This window comes from Pezoporus wallicus, unplaced genomic scaffold, assembly GCF_028554395.1.
Source record: "Pezoporus wallicus isolate ANWC-B61680 ecotype Strahan unplaced genomic scaffold, APGP_CSIRO_Pwel_v1 contig_7820, whole genome shotgun sequence".
Lineage (NCBI taxonomy): Eukaryota > Metazoa > Chordata > Aves > Psittaciformes > Psittacidae > Pezoporus > Pezoporus wallicus.
Genome location: NW_026641900.1, coordinates 202,596 through 225,263, shown reverse-complemented (window position 1 = coordinate 225,263; position 22,668 = coordinate 202,596). Strand labels below are relative to the sequence as shown.

At 41.0% G+C, this 22,668-nt stretch overlaps 1 protein-coding gene across 1 annotated transcript in view; it reads right to left on the bottom strand.

Annotated features, from left to right (window-relative positions):
• Nucleotides 1–4,336: 4,336 nt before the first annotated feature.
• TBX20 (T-box transcription factor 20) overlaps nt 4,337–22,668 on the bottom strand; it is a 36,440-nt gene continuing 18,108 nt past the window's right edge. The window contains exons 7-8 of the mRNA XM_057425798.1: nt 10,932–11,041; nt 4,337–6,644 (exon numbers count right to left, since the gene is read on the bottom strand). Coding sequence (XP_057281781.1) covers nt 6,304–6,644; nt 10,932–11,041 — 451 coding nt within the window. The 3' untranslated portion in view covers nt 4,337–6,303. The remainder of the gene's footprint in view (nt 6,645–10,931; nt 11,042–22,668) is intronic.

Here is a 22,668-nt window from a genome sequence, read left to right as displayed (position 1 = left end):
CAATGAGACCATTGGCATAACTGTATCTCAAACCACCATACAGCCAACATTTCTGATTCAGGAAAGTGCCAATGCACACGTATAGCTTTACATGTAATCAAGAAAGCCCCCTAGCCTGAGATAAGGCAAACGACTTTCACAGCACTGAATATCCATGAGAGAATACACTGTTTTTGCTACCAAGATGATATAAAAATGTAATAGAGAGACAAAAGGCATCATATACACTTACCAGTTCAGTGATCTGTCCTCATTTTCATATATTCCAAATGTAAAAGAGGTACATTAACACATTTTTGCAACTCAGCATAGTTAAAAGCAGATTTGCATTACCTCAGGCTGTTCCTTCCTTGCTCACATACACAGATAAAACCAAATTAAGACAGTACTCCTGCTGTTCACAAAGACATTACAGCTCTTCTATCACCCTGGGTTTCTTTGTAAGCCAGGGACTCTAGTGAACTAGCTGCAAAAGACCCAGCAGCTGATCTCAATTTGAGGACAAGCTGAACTGCAGCTGTGTAACAAGAACTTTGGGAGCATGAGGATTTTGTCAGAAGCTGCTTTAAGGGATGGGTCTCATAGAAAGCTTGGAAGCACCTCAGGAGATCATTTGGTTGTCCCAAGGCAAGATTAGCTGTAATCACGTAATTCTTGACTAATGCATGTTCAACCTGTTCTAAAAGACTTCCAGTAACAGACATTGCTCCTTATCTTCTTTAGGCAATCCAGCCTTGTGCTTCACTATCCCTCTTTGAATATCTTGGATGTCATAGGTAACTCTCCCTTCCCTTGCTATTAAATAGAAATAAAATACTATTAAACAAAAACCTGCAGCAGATACAGAGAATAATTTACTCCTTGCTTCTTTACATTGATACTTTATTGTATCTGCCCATAATTTTCACTTCTCCAGCCTAAACAGACCTAATTCCTTCCCGCTTTCATAGAATCCCAGACTGGTTTGGGCTGGAAGGGACCTTAAAGCTCATCCAGTTCCAACCCCTGCCACAGACAGGGACACCTTCCACTAGAGCAGCTTGCTCCAAGCCCCTGTGTCCAACCTGGCCTTGAACATTGCCAGGGATGGGGCAGCCACAGCTTCTCTGGGCACCCTGTGCCAGCACCTCAGCACCCTCACAGGGAAGAATGTCTGCCTAAAACCTCATCTCAATCTACGTTCTGTCAGGTTAAAGCCATTCCCCTTGTCCTGTCCCTACAGGCCCTTGTCCAAAGCCCCTCTCCAGGTTTCTTGCAGCCCCTTTAGGCACTGGAGCTGCCCTAAGGTCTCCCCTCAAGGAGCTTTTTCTTCTCCAGGCTGAACCAGCCTTACTCTGTCAGCCTGGCTCCAGAGCAGAGCTGCTCCAGAACTCTGAGCATCTCCGTGGCCACCTCTGGACTCGCTCCAACAGCTCCACAATACCTCGTGTGCTGTTGCCCCAAAGGTGAGTCAGGACTGCAAGGGGGTCTCACCAGAGCGCAGCAGAGGGGGAGAATCCCCTCCCTTGACCTGCTGCTCACACTCCCAGGGATGCAGCTCTCTTTATTATCTTGGGGATCCTGGGATCCACAATTTAAACCACCTTTTACATCTGAGCAGCCCTACCCCATTCTGTGTGCTGTAAGGAAAATCCATCACTTTTCCCACTGCACTTGCTTAGTGACTGGATTAGAGGAAAAACAACAAAAGCAGAAAGATTTGGCTAAATAAGAATGGTATATCAAAACACCCAATATTTTAATGAAAGAAACTGAATATCCACACATTTGCACTTCTGTACAATTTTTTGTGATATATATATATAATTTTAAGCTGTTTACAAATAACATTTAATGCTTCAAATATTACATAATGTTGATATTATATTTCTAGCAGAAATAAATATATTGCACTTAAAAAGAAACTTTTCATTAGATGTTACTTCATAGTTTATGTTCACAACTTCTTTTTCCATAAAAAGATTTCCCCCTACCCACAACCCCATACACACAAACACACACTTCGGTACATGGTGAATGTGCTCACGCGATGCATTATAAACAACAAAGTCAACACAGCAAACAGCAGAACTGTGGTACATTCTGTTAAAGAGATTACATCCAGTTTTTTACCTTCCTTATTTTTAAACCGAATCTTTCCTCATGTTTCTGAAGGTACAAATAGAAAACAAAAAAAAAAAGGAAAGAAAAGATTGTTTAAATGTGCTGAAGGTAAAATACAGCAAACTGTATTTTCTGTCCTTAAACTATTATAAAAGGTTACTTCAGAGTTTACTTAAATTACTGCTTAGTTTTCTTTTAAAAAGATAAAATAAAAAGAAGTTGTCATTTAATAAACTAGAGATTATATGCAAGGACAGTTTATTACAGAGTAATACATAAATCCTCTGGCCAGCAAGTGTTTAGTAAAGAAACCACATCTCCTGCAGCAGAAAATGCTCTGTAAGGAATAGTGAGAATAAGATCTCACTAAACCCAAAGCTGATCTTGCAGTGAGTGAATGTCATCCCTCTGCAGATGACGAATAGAAGCACTGTGGCCACAACTCCCTCCCAGACAAGGATCCCTAAGCATACACTAATCTCTCTGTTGGTTTTACCCCTTATGTAGGGATAAATTGTCACAATTTATATTAACTTACAGTTTTGGAAAGCTCCCCAAGTTTTTGCAGTAATTTTCATTGGTATGTCTCTTTCCCTATAGTACACGCACATGAAGAGGATGCAGTCCATAGAGTTGCCAGCCCAAATGTTTTCAGTTTAGAAGAGGTTAATTTTCAAATGCTGGTTAAGTGTTTGCTGGGTGCTGGAAACAGCAACATCTTCTTATGTGTATACACTCATGCAGTGTCCTGGTCTCCAGGGATAAAGCATTCTGGGAGAAGATCTGCAATTGTATTTTGTAGATTGTGCTACCAAGGATGTTAGGTGTTATACAACTTACCATCTTTGAACTCATGAAGAAGCATTTCCATTAGAAACTCTGTGCCTTTATCCACTTAGGCTATGCTTGTTTGTCAGTTTATACCTAGAAGATTACCGCTGAAACACAGTTGCACTGAATTTCTCTCTTTGACAGTGCCTCAGGCCATACAAAGCAATAGTGCAAACCAAATTTAAAATGGGGGGGGGGGGGGTGTGGGTATGTCTACCTTCAATCAGTGCTCCGAAAGTAGAAGAAAAAAAAACTCAGACAAATGCATCTAAGTCAGCTTGTTAGTCTTTGGGATGCTTTTGTTGGATTAAAGACCTGAGGCTGTTGACTATGTATGGATAAAAGAGTAATCCAGAAAACACCCAAAAGTACTTGTAACACTTTGGAGGATAATCTTACCATTCTCCTTGCAAAGCATATTCAGGCATGTTCTCTCCACCCTGCTTGAAAAAATCCCCACAACATAAACCAGCACCAGTTTGCTCAGCCAAGAGAGCTCATAAAGGTGAAGAGCACTTCTTATGGGATATAAAATGTGAATTATATTGGAAAATGAACTCTAGATTATTATTTGGCATTCCCAGACCATCTACTAGCAACAGATGTTCTGTCCTGAAAGCGATGAAATTTTGACGGCAGTACAGCAACTCCTTAAATAAATTACTGAGTTGTCATCAAAGTCATACAGATGGTTTGGTTTCGGGGTGTTTTTTGGAAAAGAAGTTTTACTCCTTAACTGATTAATTATGAATTTATATTCATTTAATTCCAATTGTGAAATCAATGATAAAGCTGATTTGTAGCTGGGGTTTAGTCTTGTTTTTTTGTAGAGTTCCTGTTTGTTGCTGTCGCTGCAGTTCATTGTTCTTCCAGTTACACTTTATTTTTAGGTGAGAATGTTGAATGAAATCCCATCTTTGTTACAATCAAGCTGACTTCAGTGGGCAGGAATTGTAACTCTGGAATCACTCACATACTGCCCACTGGAAGGTGAGACGGACAGGGAGAAGAAACCTTGCGAGGTGGCAAGACCTCTTCATTGGCCTCCTGTGGTCTCTGTGAACTTAATCCCGTCAACCTCAACCCTGAATTCTGAACCTAACCATATCCCCTGCAACTTCAGATAAGTTAATGAAGCTGCAGAAGGAAACAGATAAAACAAATAGAATTTCCCTACATGCTTCAGTGCATGTCATCAGAAGGCCTTAATACAACTCTAACAGAAGTCAAGCAACTGAAGGAGAGGGATTAAAATTTGCTTCCATATCTCCTTCCCTGAAATTCCTGTTTCTGTGGCCAGTATCATCCAATTTCCTGAAAAAATATGGGGTTTATACCAACATGAGTCATCAGTAGACACAACCTTGCAACATGCACTTTTCAGGTGAAACTGATAGCCTAGAGCAAAATCTAGTATTTAGATGCATCTAGCCAAATTCAGTGTCTGATTTCAAGGCTGGGGCTATTATAATCATTTGTGGAACTCTTTGTGGTAGCTCTGAACCCAGAAACTGTAACTAAATGTTCATTTTCTTTCACATACAGAGACCAGAAGTTGCAGATTGCCTCAGGTCAGTTTTTAACAGCAGGTCCAACAGAGAGCAAAGGGAAATGAGGATGACACTGCTACCAGGAAAATCATAAAGACGGCTCTTACTTGTGGGATGCAAATACTGGCCTACAGTGGAATGTGGGGAAAGACTGACATTGTCATTGGTCTGTGTGATGGGGCAGCTAAGACGAGGCAATAGGAGCAAAAAAGTCATGTGATTTGCCTTGCACTTTACAGAGATGGGAGGCAGGTGACTCAGTATACTCCACTCTGCTTCTTACCATATGATTCCAACACTCACTGGTCAAAAGTAGAGGAGAATAGTGCTAGAAAAACCTGGTTTCCATTCTGTGTTCTCGTTCTACATAGATCTTTAATATATGAGATTGGATTGCTAGTTCTTTTTTATCAGTAGATGTGTTACTGCCTGTAACTTGGACACAACTCTAGACATAAACTCTGTTGACTTACATATGATGAAATCCCAGCTCCTAACACATAGAAACCAGCATTGCACTGGTACTCTTTTCAGCAGTGCAAAGGATTCATGCCAGCTCACTGCAGAGGTGTCATTTTTAATTACACCTCTACAGTTCTTCTGTTGCATCAGACATAACATACTAGGAAAAGTGGACAGGAATGAATGAGAACCCTAATTACGAACTGAAAAAAGGCAGATATTAATCAAAGTTACATGTGAAGCTCTGCACTGATATTTTCCCAAGGAAACTCCACCATTCTACCAGGACATGGAAAGCCAGACAGTACAGCCCTCATTTTCCTGGCCAAAGAGTATAGTGTCAGCCATGACCAAACCTAAGAAAATCAGAACAAATTGCAGAAGGATACTGCAATGCCACTCATCTTATTTCAGTCCATTGATTATAATTTGACTTATAGGCTGTTCTAGCCTGAAATTTGGTTACCTTGATACGCATTTGCTGTTAGAAACAGGTCTTCAGTGGCAAGCACAGCAGCAAACAAGCATTGTTTAAAAGACTTGGTATCTTAGGTTTCTAAGTAACAGGTTTTCCCAAATCAACGTTTTCCTTCATCATACCTTAATAGATAGTTACATTGCTCCTCCTAGGATAGAGGTCAAACTCCTGTTTAGACTGAAGGACAGAATACATCATTACTGCTACAGCCCTGTAACACAGTTCTTTTTTTTTCTCTCTTTTCTTTTTTGAACTGATAAGTGTTTTGTGAAAGAAGCAAATAAAGAAAGACTCATTAAAAAATTTCTCTTTGGGATTATAGTAGCAACTAAGAAATACTGCTTTTGGTGAATATAAGCCAGTCTTTTAAAAAGGACAGTGGTCTTCTCCACTTTGTCCCCTTCCCAGCAGACGTGTGCTGAGATAGCTAAAACATGCTCACAGTTACAGCAATACGTTTTTCTGCCTAGACGCTCGTCAGTCACAAGAAGAGATGAAGATGAGTAAGAGCATTGCCTGATCCAGAACTTATCTAGTATATGAAAAGAAAAAGCTTTATACACAATTAATTTGTACACTGCTGCATAAGCGTCATCTCTTTCCGCTGGGTATAATGCACCTTTGGAACGAGCGGCACGTGGCGGAACATCCTGGGAACTTTGGGATCCATGTCGGCTGTGTTACACCATAAGATCTGGGAGCAGGTCTAAGCTGCATGCTCTCTTCTCGTGATCCCTAATGGAGGAATCTATATCCATAATGCATGTTTCTTAGCTGGTTTGTGATGAGTTCAGCACTCCTGCCACAGGAAGGTCCCTCATATCTTTTCATACCAAGCTTGCACATTGAAAATCTCACATTCTTCGTGTCTTACATCACTCATACAAACGGCGTCATCACTGCAGAGGAGTGGCGCAGTCCCTGGATAGCTGCATAAGGACCCTGCTGGAAATAATGATGGTACCTGGGCATATGGAAGGAAGGGAAAGTGGGGCCACTACCTTGCATAGAGCTGGCTATAGCAGAGGGTGTGAGAGGCATTCCCAGGCGGCTGTATGGAGGCAGAGATCCTTGGATTGAATGAGGAATGGGTGTAGCTATGGATGCAGTGCTGGTACCCAGGGCACTCAAAGACTGTGGATGCTGAAATCCAGGGAAACTGGTTGAGGAGGATACCCAGGAACTGAGGGACAGGTTGTCAGATGTTGTAAATGCTGACCCTGCAAGCAAAGAGAAATAATGCCTGATGCTTCATTCTTCAGGCAACACGCAAAGCTGATAACATAGCAAAAAGGGAGAAAAAGAGCCTTTCACAGCAAGGCAGATTTTAATGACAAGTTGTCATGGGAAGTACTTCTCTCTCCTTTTGTATTTCTTTATATTATTATTTGCCATTTGTTGTTCTTTATCACATATTCAGATTTCCATTTTAAGAAGTTGGTTTCACTGGCTTGAGCAGTAAAATCAGTTTTGCAATTGGACATCTTTGGTATTAAACACTGAAGAACCTTGTAATGCTGACTCTACACACTGAAGCAGCCACTCTGATGTGGAATCTCACTGCATTACAACCCTGTTTTGAAGACATGCTTTAGCTTTTTACATCACATACTCAATAGAACTGTTTAGGGCTTTCTCCTCAAATTTTAGTTTGGCAAAAAAATGCAGAAGAATGCAATTTGCACTACAAGTTTCCCCCTCCCTTTTATTTTATCCCAGTGGAACCTGTCCGTACAGCATCTTTTCACTCAACCTGACTTTTCCAAAATACAGAAAACAAAAGCCCTAAAATGTCAAAGCATTTGTTATTTTTCCTACTGAATACAGTGCTCTGGGAAAAAACACTAATGCTAAATCCTAGTAAGAGATGGGGGGGTTCAGTGAAATGCACAAAAATATTAAGAACTGGCTCTCAGGGTAATTATTACTTTTGATCAAATGGGAGCAGTGTTTCTTTGGTGTTTTCTGAATCTGAAAAGTTCCAAAAGTTATTTTCACAAATTTTCTATCTCTTGAAAATACTTTTCCTCTGAAGTTTGCAGAATCATTAAAAATGAAAAATGGTTACAACTAATTACTTATTTTATATTAACTTTTTAACTGTAAATTTGGGGGAAAACAATAATTTTTTGGTTAATTACATGGTTGTTGTTAGATCATAATGTGACAGTGTTGCCCTTCACCTCTGCAGTTCCTCTATGCATCTGCTCATCATCAGATGCCTGATTTCTAGAAATGGGAATACATAAAATCCTATAAATAAACTCTTTTGATTTCTATTCAAACAATAATTCAGCTCATGTCCCTTCTGTATTTTCTTTCTTGTCCAATTTTGTCCATTGAGAAAATGTTTCTTACTGTAAGAAATAAATTTACTGGCAAGGATATTTGGCAAAATTTAACTTCAATTCTGTATTGCAAAACATTCTGAGACAACACATTTTACAACAGGTATTAGTTTCATAAATCTGGTTCTAGAGGATAGGTTCATCCAGGTTGTGAAAAGAAAAATTACAGACAGCTATCTGTTAAGGTAGACTTACTGGAATGACACATACGAACCAACTGTGGCCATATACTCGAAACAAAACTGTAAGCAAACAGCAGCAGAAAAGCAAAAACGGAAAATGATTTGTTTAAACTCATAAACTTCTTTAGGGTTATATTCTCAAATCAGAAAGAGAGGTACTCATGATTAATTCCTCCCCTGCTTAACAAAACAAATAAAATGGCCCAGTAAAGAGCAATTATGTTGATTCAGCAGTGGAAATAGACTTGAACCAAACCCTGTCCCTACCGCTGAACCAGATCCAAAATGCTGGGAAGTTAGGATCCAGAGCCAAATTATAAGGTTAACACTGTACTCACAGACCAGAGCAAATCAGGGAATATCTCAGCATTATTGCACTATGGGGGAAGCAGGATGGAAATCAGGATTTGCCTGGAAGGTTTACATTTGGCTCTGTTCCTGGTGGCTACTATGAAACCTGTGTGTGGATGCTGGAGTGCAGGCACCCAGACACTATGCATTAAAGAGTTTTAATTGGATTTATATATTTCATATCTGTTAATTCCTTTGGAAATAGACTTCCTGTGATAAATACGCTACTGAAGGCTAGCTATTTCCATCTTTGGATGGCCGAAATTGGCTGAGCTGAGAATGCTCTAGGTGGGTGCTGAAGTAAATAGAAATAAATAGCAGGGGTAAACTTCCTTTGTTCCACACAGAATAAAGTATGTGATTCTTTCTGTGAGTGATCATGAAATGATTAGAGAAATAAAACAGCCTGAGAGAGCTGGGCTTGTTCAGCCTAGAGAAGAGAAGGCTCCAGGGAAACCTTAGAGTACCTCCCAGTGCCTAAAGGAGGCTTATAAAGAAAGATGGGGACAAACTTTTAATACGGCCTGTAGCAAAAGGACAAGGGGTAATGGTGTGAAACTAAAAGAGGAAAGATTTAGATTACATATAAGGAAGAATTTGCAATAAGGGTGGTGAGGCTCTGGCACAGGTTGCCCAGGGAAGCTGTGGCTGCCCCATCCCTGGCGGTGTTCAAGGCCAGGTTGGATGGTGCTTGGAGCAACCTGGTGTCCTTGCTCATTGCAGGAGGGATGGACAAGATGACTTTTCGACCAAAACTATGGTATTATTTGCATGAGGAACATACATAAGTTCCTTTCTTCCTCCAACTGCAGTGGTCTCTAATTGCAGCTTAGTAATACAAAAAGTCTCTCATGCCATGTTTGCCAGCACCAACGAAATGTGCTTTAGTAATTCTGAGGCTGCTGAGGCCTCAGAGGGCTTCTAACACATAGGACCCAGCAGTGTGTATATATTTGGCTGTCATACATATGAAAGGACTTCCCTCAACTTTGCAAGCAGGGTAGTTTTAAAATGCAACAGAAGAAATTAAAATGGCTGTGGAGTTTCTATAAGATCATTATTTCTATTATATCTTGGAGGACTTTTCCTTAGTTAAGTACACCAGACCTAAACAGAGAGTGAAGGTAGTAAGTACCAGTTACTTATCTGCAAGAGCGGTATGTTTTACCCTCTGTGCATTCCTCTGGTTGCCCAGAACAATCACTTCCTATGATAGCATATGGCTCCCAGATTAGAAAAAAATGGGTTGCCACAGCTCATCATCTTCCTCACTTACTCATTTGCCATATTGCAAGCAAATGCAGAACCATACCCTGTAAGATCAACTGTTATAAACTATTCTTTCCTCCTATGACGCCTTTCTAGACATTCTCTTCAGTAGAGAGAGGCTTTAATGGCAAGCTCTCATACCGAGGTTCAACTTGTTCACTTTGTCACTTACAAAGGAGGGTATCATAACAGGGAGAAACTTAATTCTTGGAGAGAAGGTGCCTTGCTCTGAGCACTTCTGGCAAAGCGAAAATTTAACACTGTCTTTAACAATGACTGGCCTAGGATCAAAGGTGACATGAAACGAGGTAATCCCCCAGGAGGATGTGAAAGGATGGCATCATACCAGCTGAGGGGTTGCTCCAGAAACTCTGCAATGTAAGGGACTGCTCTTAGAACAGACGTGTATGAACAAGGCCACCTAATCACGGCTTGTTGAAAAGCAACTCATGGTTAAAAATAAGTGTTTCCTCTGCACAAGTCAAAGAGCTTATGACCAGAAATAATGCTCTTATCTTAGCAACACTGTATGAAGTTAGAGGACAAGACAAGGGCACTGCCAGTTGGAAGGCAGATAGAACTGCTTTACCTCAAGTGGCTGTTGCACATCAGGCAGGTCACAAAGTCAACGTGCAAAGTATAATGCAACACAAGTTTATGCTGGTGATCCCACAAGATGGGTTTGAGATTTATTTCCAGTGGCAAATAATGACAAATGCAATTTGTCCAGCAAGTATCCCCACAAAGAGCGACTGTCTTGCTAAAGTAGACAAACCATTTGATAAAGCATTTGAGCTAAATTGCCTCAGCAGGAAGGGCACCTTTTAGAGACCAAGAGATAACAACGAAACATCAATTTTCCAGGGAGCTATGGACTTTTATTCCTGTAGAGGCAAAGCAGGTTAACCACAGGCTGGTTGAAGATGGTCATAACTAAGTCCTCTGTTGCTGGAGGGCAACAAATGGCGTATCTACATGGTACTTTACAAAGGGTGCTGAGCCCCAGATAGTAAGTCCTGCCAAGGGACGGGGAGTGTTAGCTTGCTTTCAGCACTATGGTAATGATGTTGGCTGTTTTTCAGCCTTCTTGAAGAGGAAGCAGAGATAGTTCTCTTCTGATGGCAAAGACTGTATGAGACATCTCAAGATGCTTCCTGAGCTAACCACCCACACTAGTACCATGGGCATATAAAATGTCCAGAAAAGCCGTGAGGTAACAGGTATTCTCTTTATAGGACTTCAAGGCAGAGAGGCGCACCAGAGAAATGCTTCAGAGCACCACAGTACTGATTGTGGTCCTACTTTTCCAAACCATAAATAGGTCACCATGGTTTACCTCATGAGCACGTTTTCCTACCTCTGCCTTGTGTTGCCTGGCTGTCATCTCCAAGATCATCCTCTCCTCCATAGGTTCGAATGGGGGATCGGGCATAGGAATGCTTTTGGATAAGGCTCTCCACACTTTCTCTGTGAAAGGAAACGACCTATTGTATCAAAAACATCCTAAAACAGCCTCTTGATTCGTTAGGTTAAATACAATGAACACACTGCCTTTTCCCTGCCCAGATCACAGCTTTCTCACACAGACTCTCCAAAATTACTTAACAGAAGGGTTACCTCTTAGCTCTGGAAATGCTAAACTTGGCTTGTGGTGTTTTAACATTGCTGATCACCTCTTACCTGCGTGGTCCTGCTTCTTCAGCAAAGTTGAGAGACCTTCCTATTGCATTTCCTGTATTCAGCCTCATATAGTGGATGTAAGACCAGCAGTCTTCACAGATTTGAACAAACAAGACCTAGGGTTATTTGTGATGAGTGATCATTCTGGGTTCAAAGAGACACCTGTGGTCTAGCACCTTTCAAACAGGCTTTCACGTCGCACATGACCACCTCATGTGGTGCTCCCCCATTTATCTGAAATCAGGCAAGAGGTAGATGAATCCAGAGACAGCTCAGCTCTAACCATACTCTCTCAGCATCAGAGTGAGGCCAGTTCAGAACAGGAAGTCCACAGATACTACTGATCTCTTGCCATGTCTATTCTGGGAGGTTAGATGTGCTTTCCAGGCCCCTGCCTCACTGGTGGCACACAGCACTGAAGTCACCCAAACAATTTTTAAATAGAAGGAAGGCATATCTGCGCGATAAGCCATAGCAGTTTGTAAGGAAGGTCCAACTTTACACGTTCCCTGTGCATTTCCATGTAAGTAGGTGGCATTATACCAAAGAAGAATAAGACCTAGGCACAATTCCAAAAGGGCTTTGACCTTCTGTTCCCATTTAAGAAATCTAGGTAGCAATAGCTGTTTAAATCTGTTTTGTCTGACTTTACCATTTGGCCATTCCTACTTGCCCTTCACTTGGAGAGTGTAGCTGTTGCAGAAATTCCAAGGAAAACCATTTTCCAAGTAACACAATACATCACAGTGGCACGTGTTTTCCTTTCCTACAGAAAGCCCATTATGGTCATTTTGTCCTTGGTCTCTCACTGGCATCATTACTTATGCTGGTCTCCTCCGAAAAAAAAAAAATAATGAAGGGATCTTATCAAAGTGATTTACTTGTGTCAGGATTGGAAGTGGACTGAAAGCAATGGCGGATCCTACATCGAGGATGAGATAATGGGATTACTGCCTTTTAAGTGATTGAAAACAGTGGGCATATCGGGGCTATCTCGAAGAAGATTTTACAAAGAAAAAGACAGATGGCATTGTTTACAGTATGTGCTGAAGGCCCCTTCAAACTCCCTTCTTTGCTAAAGCAGAATGTGAAACGCAAGGAATTTTCCATCACCAAAAAAAACTCTCTCAGATGAGCACAGAATAACCAAATAATGAATTAGCCAGTGTCGTCTGAGTGATTTAGGTACCAGTCTGTAACCATACTCATAACCAAAGTATTACTAATCATTAATGGTCTGAAAAATAGATGAGATTCAACTGATTGATTGTCTGAATTGTCTCTATTGACTTTATTTCTAGTAAAGGTCTGCTTGTAATGACAGACATTACAGCACGTAACAATATCCTGATGCAACAGAAACAATGCAGGCTCTAGTTTTAGTGCAGTGGGCCAATTTCATCTCTAAAACATTGGATCCAATGGTGGTTTGGGGATAAACTCACCCCAATAAATTTACATTTGAATTACCTACAGGGATTTAAAGCTAAATCAAATGCCCACAATTATTGCAGACTAAATTCTTTCCAGATGGGTTTTTATGCTAGACAGAGAACTCTATTATTCTATATGGTTGTCTTCTTTTAAAGGAAAAAGAGAAGTGACTTCTTAGTGAACTCTGAATCTGCAAAGTTTGAAACCAGGGAACTGTGTAGTAAGTTTGTTTATTTATTTTTAAAGCTGTAACATTGCAGGTAGTTTGCTAAAGGTTTTAGAAGATTAGTCTTACTCATTGGCACAAGAAGCAAAGGTTTTTATGACAGAGGGAACAGTCTAAGGAGGAAACTTGGATCAGGGAAAGCAATGAATTTCACAAAAGCTATTTCGTTTGTGCTGCTGGGATTTGATACTCAAAAGCACGTATGCTGAACTTGCCTGACATGGTGGTGGTTTATGCTCGAATCACAACACACCCACTAATGTTTCATTTTAGAGCTTGAGGCTGTGATTCACATGATGAGCACAGTGCGTTGAGGTTCACACCAGAATGTAGGCACCTGTCCCCCAAAGCCTTCAGGTGGACATTCTTTCCACGTACAACACATGCTGCATGTATATAAACCTCCAAACAGACCTACAAGATCAAAAGGCTGAGTAGGAAAACACCTAAGCGTGCAAAAGGACAGAAGTTAAAACAAGTAGTGGTGAATTTTCTCCACTCATATATATCTCTGAGTTATCCTACGGAGCAGTGCTTATTCCACCTAGAAAAACAAGAGCCGAAGTTGCACTCCACCCCTCCCTCACCCCCCCATCCTGGACAAGTGACCTAAATTAAAAGATTACCTTCCCTTTGTGTTTCAAATGAAAGGGATTTCATTTGAAAAAAAAAAATGCCTCTGCACCCCACTCAAATATTTCATGCCCATAGAACACCACCTAAAGATCAAGTCTTCTTGGAGAAGAAAGGGGTTGCAACTCGTCTCATCAATGGTTATGTGGAGTTTCTCCACATAGGTTGGAAAGAGGAGGCCAACCTCCACCACCCTTTAAAGACAGGTGATTTAGGACTTTCTTGAAAGTAGATGTGTGGGAAGAAGCAAAGCTTTAACAATGAGATTTAAGTATCCATGGAATCTAGTTTAAAAAGCAGGAACAAAGCTGACAATCTGGAGCACAGGTTCCTGCTTATACCCTCATTTCAACCAGGGCCTAAAGGACTTAAATCAAAATCTTCCCGAAAATTCCCTTTATGGAAGTGTGAACTGTTCAGGGTATCCAGAATATAGAGGGATAAAATACATTTTTTAAAGTCCCAAAATATTATACTGCTACTACTACTAAGAGGAAAAGACATTAAACTTCTGGCTTTATAGTTCTGTATGCAGCATCTTCAGATATCTCAATGCAGCTCAAAGGATTTATGGAAATAATTCTATAAGTTACTGAACAGTAAACCAGTAATTGACATTTTATGATTCTGCTCAATAATAATAATAATTTAGCAAGTGAAGACTATGGAGGAGTTGGGTTTTTTTAAAGCTTTCCATTAGTATTTTTCAGAGCTTATCCACTCTAAACTGGCTGAAGACTTCCAGTTACTCAATGCTCAACTTCTGTTACTCAGTTTGTGATCAGACACTTACTATCTAATACTTGGACCTAGCAATTTTTACCTTTTTAAGTATGTTAGAATGCCCTAGTTTCTTCTGTTAGCAATAAATTAGCAATAAACCGTGTTTTGAGAGATCACAAGCTGCCAGCTGGATAAAGGAAAGATGTCTTCTTTCTGTCAAAGTCTTTTGTATGATCTACCAACAAGTTGCAGTCTTCCAGACTGCACTTCAACTCACAGGTATCTTGTAAATACCCAGAGGAGGGGAGAAACACACACATAGGCATAATATATTACTATGATTAAGCTGTGCTACGGGTATAACTGGGTAATAGTAGCAGATGACAGGCTGGAGAAGAGCAAGTTAGAGGCTGAAACTCCTTGAGAAAAAGAAGGAACCATATGCCAAATGGCATGGAAAACGCTAAGCTCATATTGTCTAGTGCACCCAAGGGAAGATCCTGAGGCAAGACAAATGGGAGGAGAGATGATAGGGAAAAGCAGCTCAGGCTTATCCTGGTTATCTGTATCCCGACACACCTTGAGCCCAGCCCTGTCAATAAATCTCTGCTTATTATGGATGAAGCACTTCTCTCCTTCATGCAAGAAATAGAGCAGTGAATTTGGAACCAGAAATTGAAGGGAGTGAAGGGCTGCGAGAATTTATCAGTTAGCAAGGTTTTAAGATGCACAGGGAGCATCTTGCCATTCTGCAGGTTTCAACCTCTTGATTGAACATTTCACTCTTGTCCCTGCTGGCAACTGATTCCAAAACTAAACTTCTAGCTAGAGATGCTTTATGTCTTGCAGCTACAAGCTGAGTCTTTGGCCATGTTTAGTTAACAGCGCCCTATACCTACAGAGTAGTCTCAGAGGATCAAAAGTAGATAGGAAAATCCTGATGTAGCTGACAAATGATTCACACTTTGCAGACTAAACCCACGATCTTGCCATGCATATGCACTGGGAGATGGCAGAAAACAGAGCTGACTTGGGAAACATCTGAGGAGTGAGGCCCTGTGTGAGGGTGCTCACTTCCTTTTGCTGTCAAGCCAGATTACATAGAATCTCTCAGGAGATGGTGAAGTCCCAGATTACCCTGAGCAGGATCTTTAATCAAGATGAAAGAACAGTGCTTCTTTGTAGCAGGAATCAGGCATCTCTCTGATGCTTCTTCGTGTAATTTCTTCTGCTCCTTTTGCTGTTGCTCTGCTTCTGCTGTGCATTCAGCAGCAGCCTGGTGGTCACTATGATCCTGATTGTGAAGAGTATGACCATGAGCCCTGCTGATACGGAAGAGGGCTCACCTGGCCACAGTGCCCTGTCAACACTGGTGCTGCTACATGCCTGCATGCACCTGAAGCTGTGGATTTTCCTGGATTTGGCAGAGAGCTTACCCAAGGGATAGAGACAGGAAGCCTACTGCCTCCTTTTGGGACTAGAAGGCTTGAGGCAATGTATTTGGGTTTGGCAGAAGGTGTTAGAAAAGCTAATCCAGAACTAGCTTGCCGGAGCCAGGCCTGGATTAGTATTCATCTTAGATCTGTACCATGGCTCCAAAGAGGATAGAGTTGATGGAATAGGCAGCCACCCATTCCACTGGGAGCCAGGTTCAGCCTCCCTTGAAGACAATGCAAAGGAGCCAGACTGCGGTGAAAAGGAGCAGGTAGCAGAGCCAGGGACTCTGAGTTCATATCTCCTGCAGAAGTTACTGTCTCAGGCATTGGAACAAGAACAATTGGAATTGGAACGTTCCAATTTCAGGGCAGATTTGAGTGACCTGTCAGTGTTTTTTGCTTTTGCCCTCACTACCCATGTGCTAGGTAAGCAAAGAGGTGAGGATAGCCTCACCCCGTTCCTGGTGTGATGGGGTTTGCTGTTTTGCCCTTTGCTTTACAAGAAAAAAGGCAATGTTAATAATAACAATAATAAAAAGGCAGAGGGAAAAATGATAAAATATTGAAACTGACAACCATGTTTTGCTTGGCCATTCAGTCCAACACAAAGAAAAATACAGAACAGGATATAAAGGGTATGAATTATCAGTTTGCAGCCTGAATGAGTTCTTTAGTTCTGCATTTCAAAGGTTTCCTTTTTTTGTAGCTGCCAGTTAGTATGTTTGGAAGAAAGCCCAGATAACAGAAGACATCAGAAGTGAGGTGAGGTGAAGACAGATGGAATAAATGGGCTGAGAAGGCACAAAAATAAACTTGTCGGAAGTGGCACTGTAGTAGAAACTTTTTTTTTTTTTTTAAGGAAAAAGATGATTACTTTGCCCAGGACACAATTACTAAAAACAAGTCTGTAAAAAAACCCTACACCAACAAAAACACAAACCCAAATGAGGAAAAAATGGAATATAAAAACCAACACTGCAAGAGGAACAAATACATTTCCATAACAGCAGCTGAGAGAGAACAACAACAACTGTTCAGGCGCCACTCAGCCTTCATGCTCCTGTTGCTTTTAGGTGCTCTTTTACACAGGCACTAACATACAGAGATATTAATTTGCTGTATGTTGTTGCTCTTGTAGGTGAATATTACAGGCTGACCATAGGAACCTAATTCAGCTCCGACATGGTATGGACCAAATCCTCAACCAGAACGGACTAGCTTGTTTCCACTGCTTAGACTGAAACTGAACCAGTTCTGACCAGGAAGAACCAGGGTCTCTCAGACTACATTGGCTTACATGGCCTAAAAGCTAATACAGAGCCATCAAACACTTTCACAAAGTCAAAACTATTGTGTTGGATGGATATAATACAGTGTAGTGGAAAGTGTCCCTGCCTGTGGCAGGGGTTTGGAACTGGGTGATCTTTAAGGTCCCTTCCAACACAAACCAGTCTGTGATTGTAAAAAAGTGAAACAATAACTAAATCATAAGAAAATCTAGGGTTTGACGATTGCAGGAGAAAGAACAAATACATCTCCAAAGTGGTGTTTGCTGGCAGCCTCAAATAATCATCTGGCTACTGATGGCAGTGCAGGAAGAGCTGCAATATGCATGGAGGTTATGTAGCCTGGCTGAAGCCATTACTTGGTAAAAGTAATGACACTTAGGAGGAAGGATCATGATGTTATCAAATATAGCCACCCTGCTTCTCCCAACTGCAAATAAAAATGAGGAAAACAGCTTTCTTTATACAGGGAATTAAAACAAACAAACACAAAGATAAAATTACATTTCTGTGACTTGGAAACCATGGGTCTGGTCTGACATCATGCCCTCCCCTTATGCACGTACGACACCTGCATGAGGCGAGTGGAAAACAGTAGCAAAATAGAGCTTTTTTATATCGTCATTTTGCACAAATAAAAGGGATAAATAACAGAATGCCTACGTGGAAAATGAGCAGCTGGAGGCTGGAGTGGATCAGCACATCTGGAATGGCACCAGGTACCAGGCATTTAGGCACTGTAGTCCCTGGTGTTTCTCTAAATTCAGGATTTCACTTTGTCTTCCAACCTAAGTGTTGGAGATGGTCTCCCATGGCCGGTTGCTGAAATTCACAGACTGAGAAGTAGCTGGAGGTAAAAGATCAACTGGGGAGTTTGACTTGCTGGAGAGCTATGACAAAGCCCTACTTAATCATGGACATGGGAGTAGGTCGTAGAGAGTAAGTATTTCTGGCTGTTGGTAGGGGGCTTTTAAGAGTCAGGGAACTTGTTCTAGACCAGCAGTATGCAATGGGAATGGAGAGAAAGGCAGCTCAGAGAGAGGATGGAAGAGGAGACCACTGTGGACAGCGCATCATTAAGCACACGGCTTTGAGAGTTACTTCAGCAGGGCAATGCCCATATCTGGATATTAACATTGGTTTCACTTACAGCCTTGTAAACCAGTACAATGTATTTCCACATCTCAGACATGAAGTTCCTCAGGGGAGAATTCAGAACCTGATTACCATGCAAATCCAGCTGGGATGCTGGGATGCAGCTCTCTTACTTCTTCATCCCCAAATCCCTCCTTTTTCTGCCTAAAAATTACTTAGGTGTCCACATTGCCTCTTGAAGTATGTATCTACTCCCAGAAGTATTATTGGTCTTGTGCAGTTGGGTATACTCACTTAGCTCTCTATAGTTGCAAGTCCACACCCTGACTTGCCTATCACATACTGGATCAAACAGAAGCAATGCTCAGATCATAGAGTCATAGAATCATAGAATCTTTAGGGTTGAAAAGGACCTTAAGGTCATCTAGTTCCAACCCCCCTGCCATGGGCAGGGACACCTCACGCTAAATCATATCACCCAAGGCCTCGTCCAACCTGGTCTTGAACACTGCCAGCGATGAAGCATTCACAACCTCCCTGGGCAACCTATTCCAGTGCCTCACCACCCTAACAGGAAAGAATTTCCTCCTTATATCCAATCTAAACTTCCCCTGTTTAAGTTTTAATCTGTTACCCCTTGTCCTGTCAGTACAGTCCCTAATGAAGAGTCCCTCTCCAGCATCCCTATAGCCCCCCTTCAGATACTGGAAGGCTGCTATGAGGTCTCCATGCAGCCTTCTCTTCTCCAGGCTGAACAGCCCCAACTTTCTCAGCCTGTCTTCATACAGGAGGTGCTCCAGTCCCCTGATCATCCTCGTGGCCCTTACCTGGACTTATTCCAACAGTTCCGTGTCCTTTTTATGTTGAGGACACCAGAACTGCACACAATATTCCAGATGAGGTCTCACGAGAGCATGTTTGTGATCTGTCGGTTCTTGTTTGATCATTATTTTACAATTCAGTAGTTCTGTTCACTCACGCTCTTTGTGTGTTCACCTTTTTCCCTGGATTGTTTGCATGACATTAAATCACAATGGTTTTATTTATCTATTTATTTTTAAAAGGCTAATTCTTCACAACAGCTCAAAAGATAAGTTCAGGCTTGAGATAGAAAGTAACCCATTGGGTTCTGATTTTGCATCCTTTTATGGCTTTGGCAGTCCTTTCTTAAGCAGAAGCATAAAGATATTCCCTTAAAACTCATCTCCAAGGTGAATTGCTCATTATAACACCTACATTAATCTTTTTAACAAAGGCTACCATTAAAAAAGATCGCACTCACCCACAATATTGCATTTAGCATCCAATAGTCAACACCAGTGTATGATAGGCTTCACATTCTGACAATTGCTGCTAAATGCTCAGTTTTTCCAATAACAACCACAGTGAGAGCCTTTTTGTAATAGAGGAAATGTAAATACCATGTGAAAAGATCAGAAGGTGAATCAGCTACTTATCTAAATCACAGTAGCCCCAGATAAAGTCTGCCCCATTGCCATAAATAGATTACCACAAGTAATGTATGGAAAGACTTGATTATGGAAGGAATTTCACATCCTACTGAAAATCTGATATATACCAAACTTACCAAAGATGTTTTCAATGGTTAAAAGCTTTGCATATATAGCTATGAGTACAAAGAAACCATTGTAAGGTATATAGCCAGGAACAAAACAAAATAGAAGCATTTCAGCTCCTTTGATGTTGCTACCTCCTCTACCATTTTGTGAATTTCACTATCTTTACATATATTATTTTAACTCCAACACATACAATGCAAACAAATTTAATCCTAAATGCATTTTCAGCTTGGGTTTCCTACTTAAGGATCGTAAATCTAGAATGGGAAGCCTGAAGTCGTTAAAGTCACATATTTATAAAATCATATTCAATTAGGTTAAAAAAGTGCAATTTCTGTCATCATGTCATAAAAAGATGTGTTTTTCTCTCAGATCTACTATAAAGAAAAGCTACCTATATTGTTACAGATAGAGGCTGTTTTCAATCAGTTACAAGGAGCAATCCAATTACTGGATGGTTTAGTGCAGTAACTGACTCCAGACTAATTTAATTTCTTTAGGTCTCTAAAGATCAATTGATCTGATTTGTTTCCCTCCCCAAAGGCTGTTTAGGAAAAAGCAGGCTTAAATACCTGGAAATGAAATACAAAGCTCTGTACACTTTCACACTACTTAGGTCATTCAGAAAAGCTGGAACTCGTGATAAATGAGTGCTCTCTGGCCCTAACATCACAGGATGCTTTACAGGAGACCATTAGGATCACTGTGTGGATTATGCATGCGCGTGCTTCAGAAGCAGTGCATGCAAGTAATTTTCACAGCTTCAAAGTAACTGTTCAGTTTTCAAGAGCTGTACTAATGTGTCTTTGGCTTGCATAGCCTTTTTCCTAGAAAATAAAGATTTTTCTCTGTAATCTTCTAGAAATAGCTAAGTTTCTGACTAGACCAAGAAAGAGTCATGCTATACTATTCCATGTATCACCTACATCTTGTAATGCATGTCACAATGGATATTAAGTGAGAAATTCTTCCTGTTGTCATACGGAATCACAGACTGGTTTGAATTGGAAAGGACCAATTCCAACCCCCTACCACAGGCAGGGACACCTTCCACTAGAGCAGGTTGCTCCAAGCCCTGTTCAACCTGGCCTTGAACACTGCCAGGGATGGGGCAGCCACAGTTTCTCTGTGCCAGCGCCTCATCATCCTCACAGGAGCTGCCTAAGGTCTAATCTGAAATCTACCCTAGTTACTTGTCTTACTGTCATACCATATGAAATATCTCACTTTGCTTTTCCTTGCGCTTTTTATCAGATTCCTTTAGCAATTTTGCTGGCACTAACATGAAGTCTATGGAGCCAGTGAGCACTTAAAAGAATGGCATTCTCATCTGCCTGGATATTTTAATGCTGGAACTGAATAAAGCCCTTGGTATTTCTGAAGCATATCACATAACTTAGGAAATTCTCAAAGAGTTTCTTACCAGGCCTCTTGTGTGTTACACTATGACTATCTCATTACTTGATCTGTTGTGCAGCAGTTTCTGGGGTTATTTTTAAATACCGTTCCCTAATGAGGGATAAACTTTCCAATTTAAGTCAAAATAAGTCCTTAACTACACTTAGACTCTTAAATACAGAGCTTTAATATCATTTAAATACTTTCTACATTCTGTTTCTTGTATTTATTGTAGGTTTCGCATGTGGCTCCCTTATCTTTCGAGGCAACGTCGGTGCCTGGGCTAGCCTGCCTGTCTCAGGCTCTATTCTTACACTTATCAATAAACAAAAGGGCACTGTGGTTTATGTTCAGCATTTCTGACTCCATGCCATGTGCTGTTATAATAAGATGTCCTCTGGAAAAATTCCCTTCATATCCAGCACCACGATAGTCTGTTCATCTGCACAGAGGTAACTTAAGTTTTTCTCCCAGCTTATCTATTCAGACTCACTCAGCCCTTCCAAAGCTGTGTCATTAGGTGTTGCCTGCCTGTAAAACAAGGAAACTGAAGTGTGAAAAATCAAAGTATCTGCTCTTCCTACAGGTCTTTTATTGACTATTTATTGCACACAAACCTGAGCTTTGGGTGTTCTTTACCTTAGTACTTTGTACAGCAAGCTGTGCTATTTTAATCGAATCTGGTTTGGTTCTTTTTCCAATTTCAACAAAGGCTTTCAATTAGGAAGCAATTCTTAACAACTTTGCAAGAGTGCTGTGTAAAATTACTCTTCTTTAGCCAATTACTCAACATATCACTAATGATCCTGTCACTGGCAAGGTATAAAATATACCACTATCTCCCATCAATGTTGCTGCTTAGATTGAGGTACTTTTGCAGTGCTGTAAAGACTTTCCCTAGCTGTATGGATATGACTTCATTGAGCAGTTTGTCCCCTATGTGCACCTGCAAAAGATGATTCACAGATACATCTGGATATCCCCAGATGACATAGGAGCCTGGAGGGTTTTGGCCTCTCCAAACTTTCTTTCATGACTGTGTGCTTACAGGGAAATTTGGATGTGCTGTATCCATCTCCATCAAGTTCCCTTCCAGACTGAAGGACACAGGCAGCTTAATTTGCTTCATTTGCCAAACTGTTTGACACGGTATCGTAAAAATGTGATGTGCTGGAGAGCTACCAAGAGATTGAAGTTAATTTCCTACTCAACTGTGGGTTAATGCTTCTTTCCCTATGGCAGCATTTGCTTATAATGAACTGCACACACACAAGACTCAACAGTTTCCAGATAAGGCTTTCCCCTGATGCAGCCTGCAGTGCAATTTTGGTGAAACAAAAATGGCATCTTTGTCATCAGAGTGGGAGTTATGGGATTCATCCTGATAGCAATAATTGCTGACTTCAGTGTCTGGAACTGCTGAAGTGTATTTTGGGAAGCTCCCCTCTCTTTTCCACTGTGTGGAGCAGTGGGGAGCTATAAAGATGTTTTTCACAGGACCACTACCCTTGTTTCCCATTGACCCAGTTCACAGCCCTCAGTAGGGTTAAATGGCACGATAAGAAAAAAGCTTTTCATTCTGAAGTTGTAAAACTGACCCTTT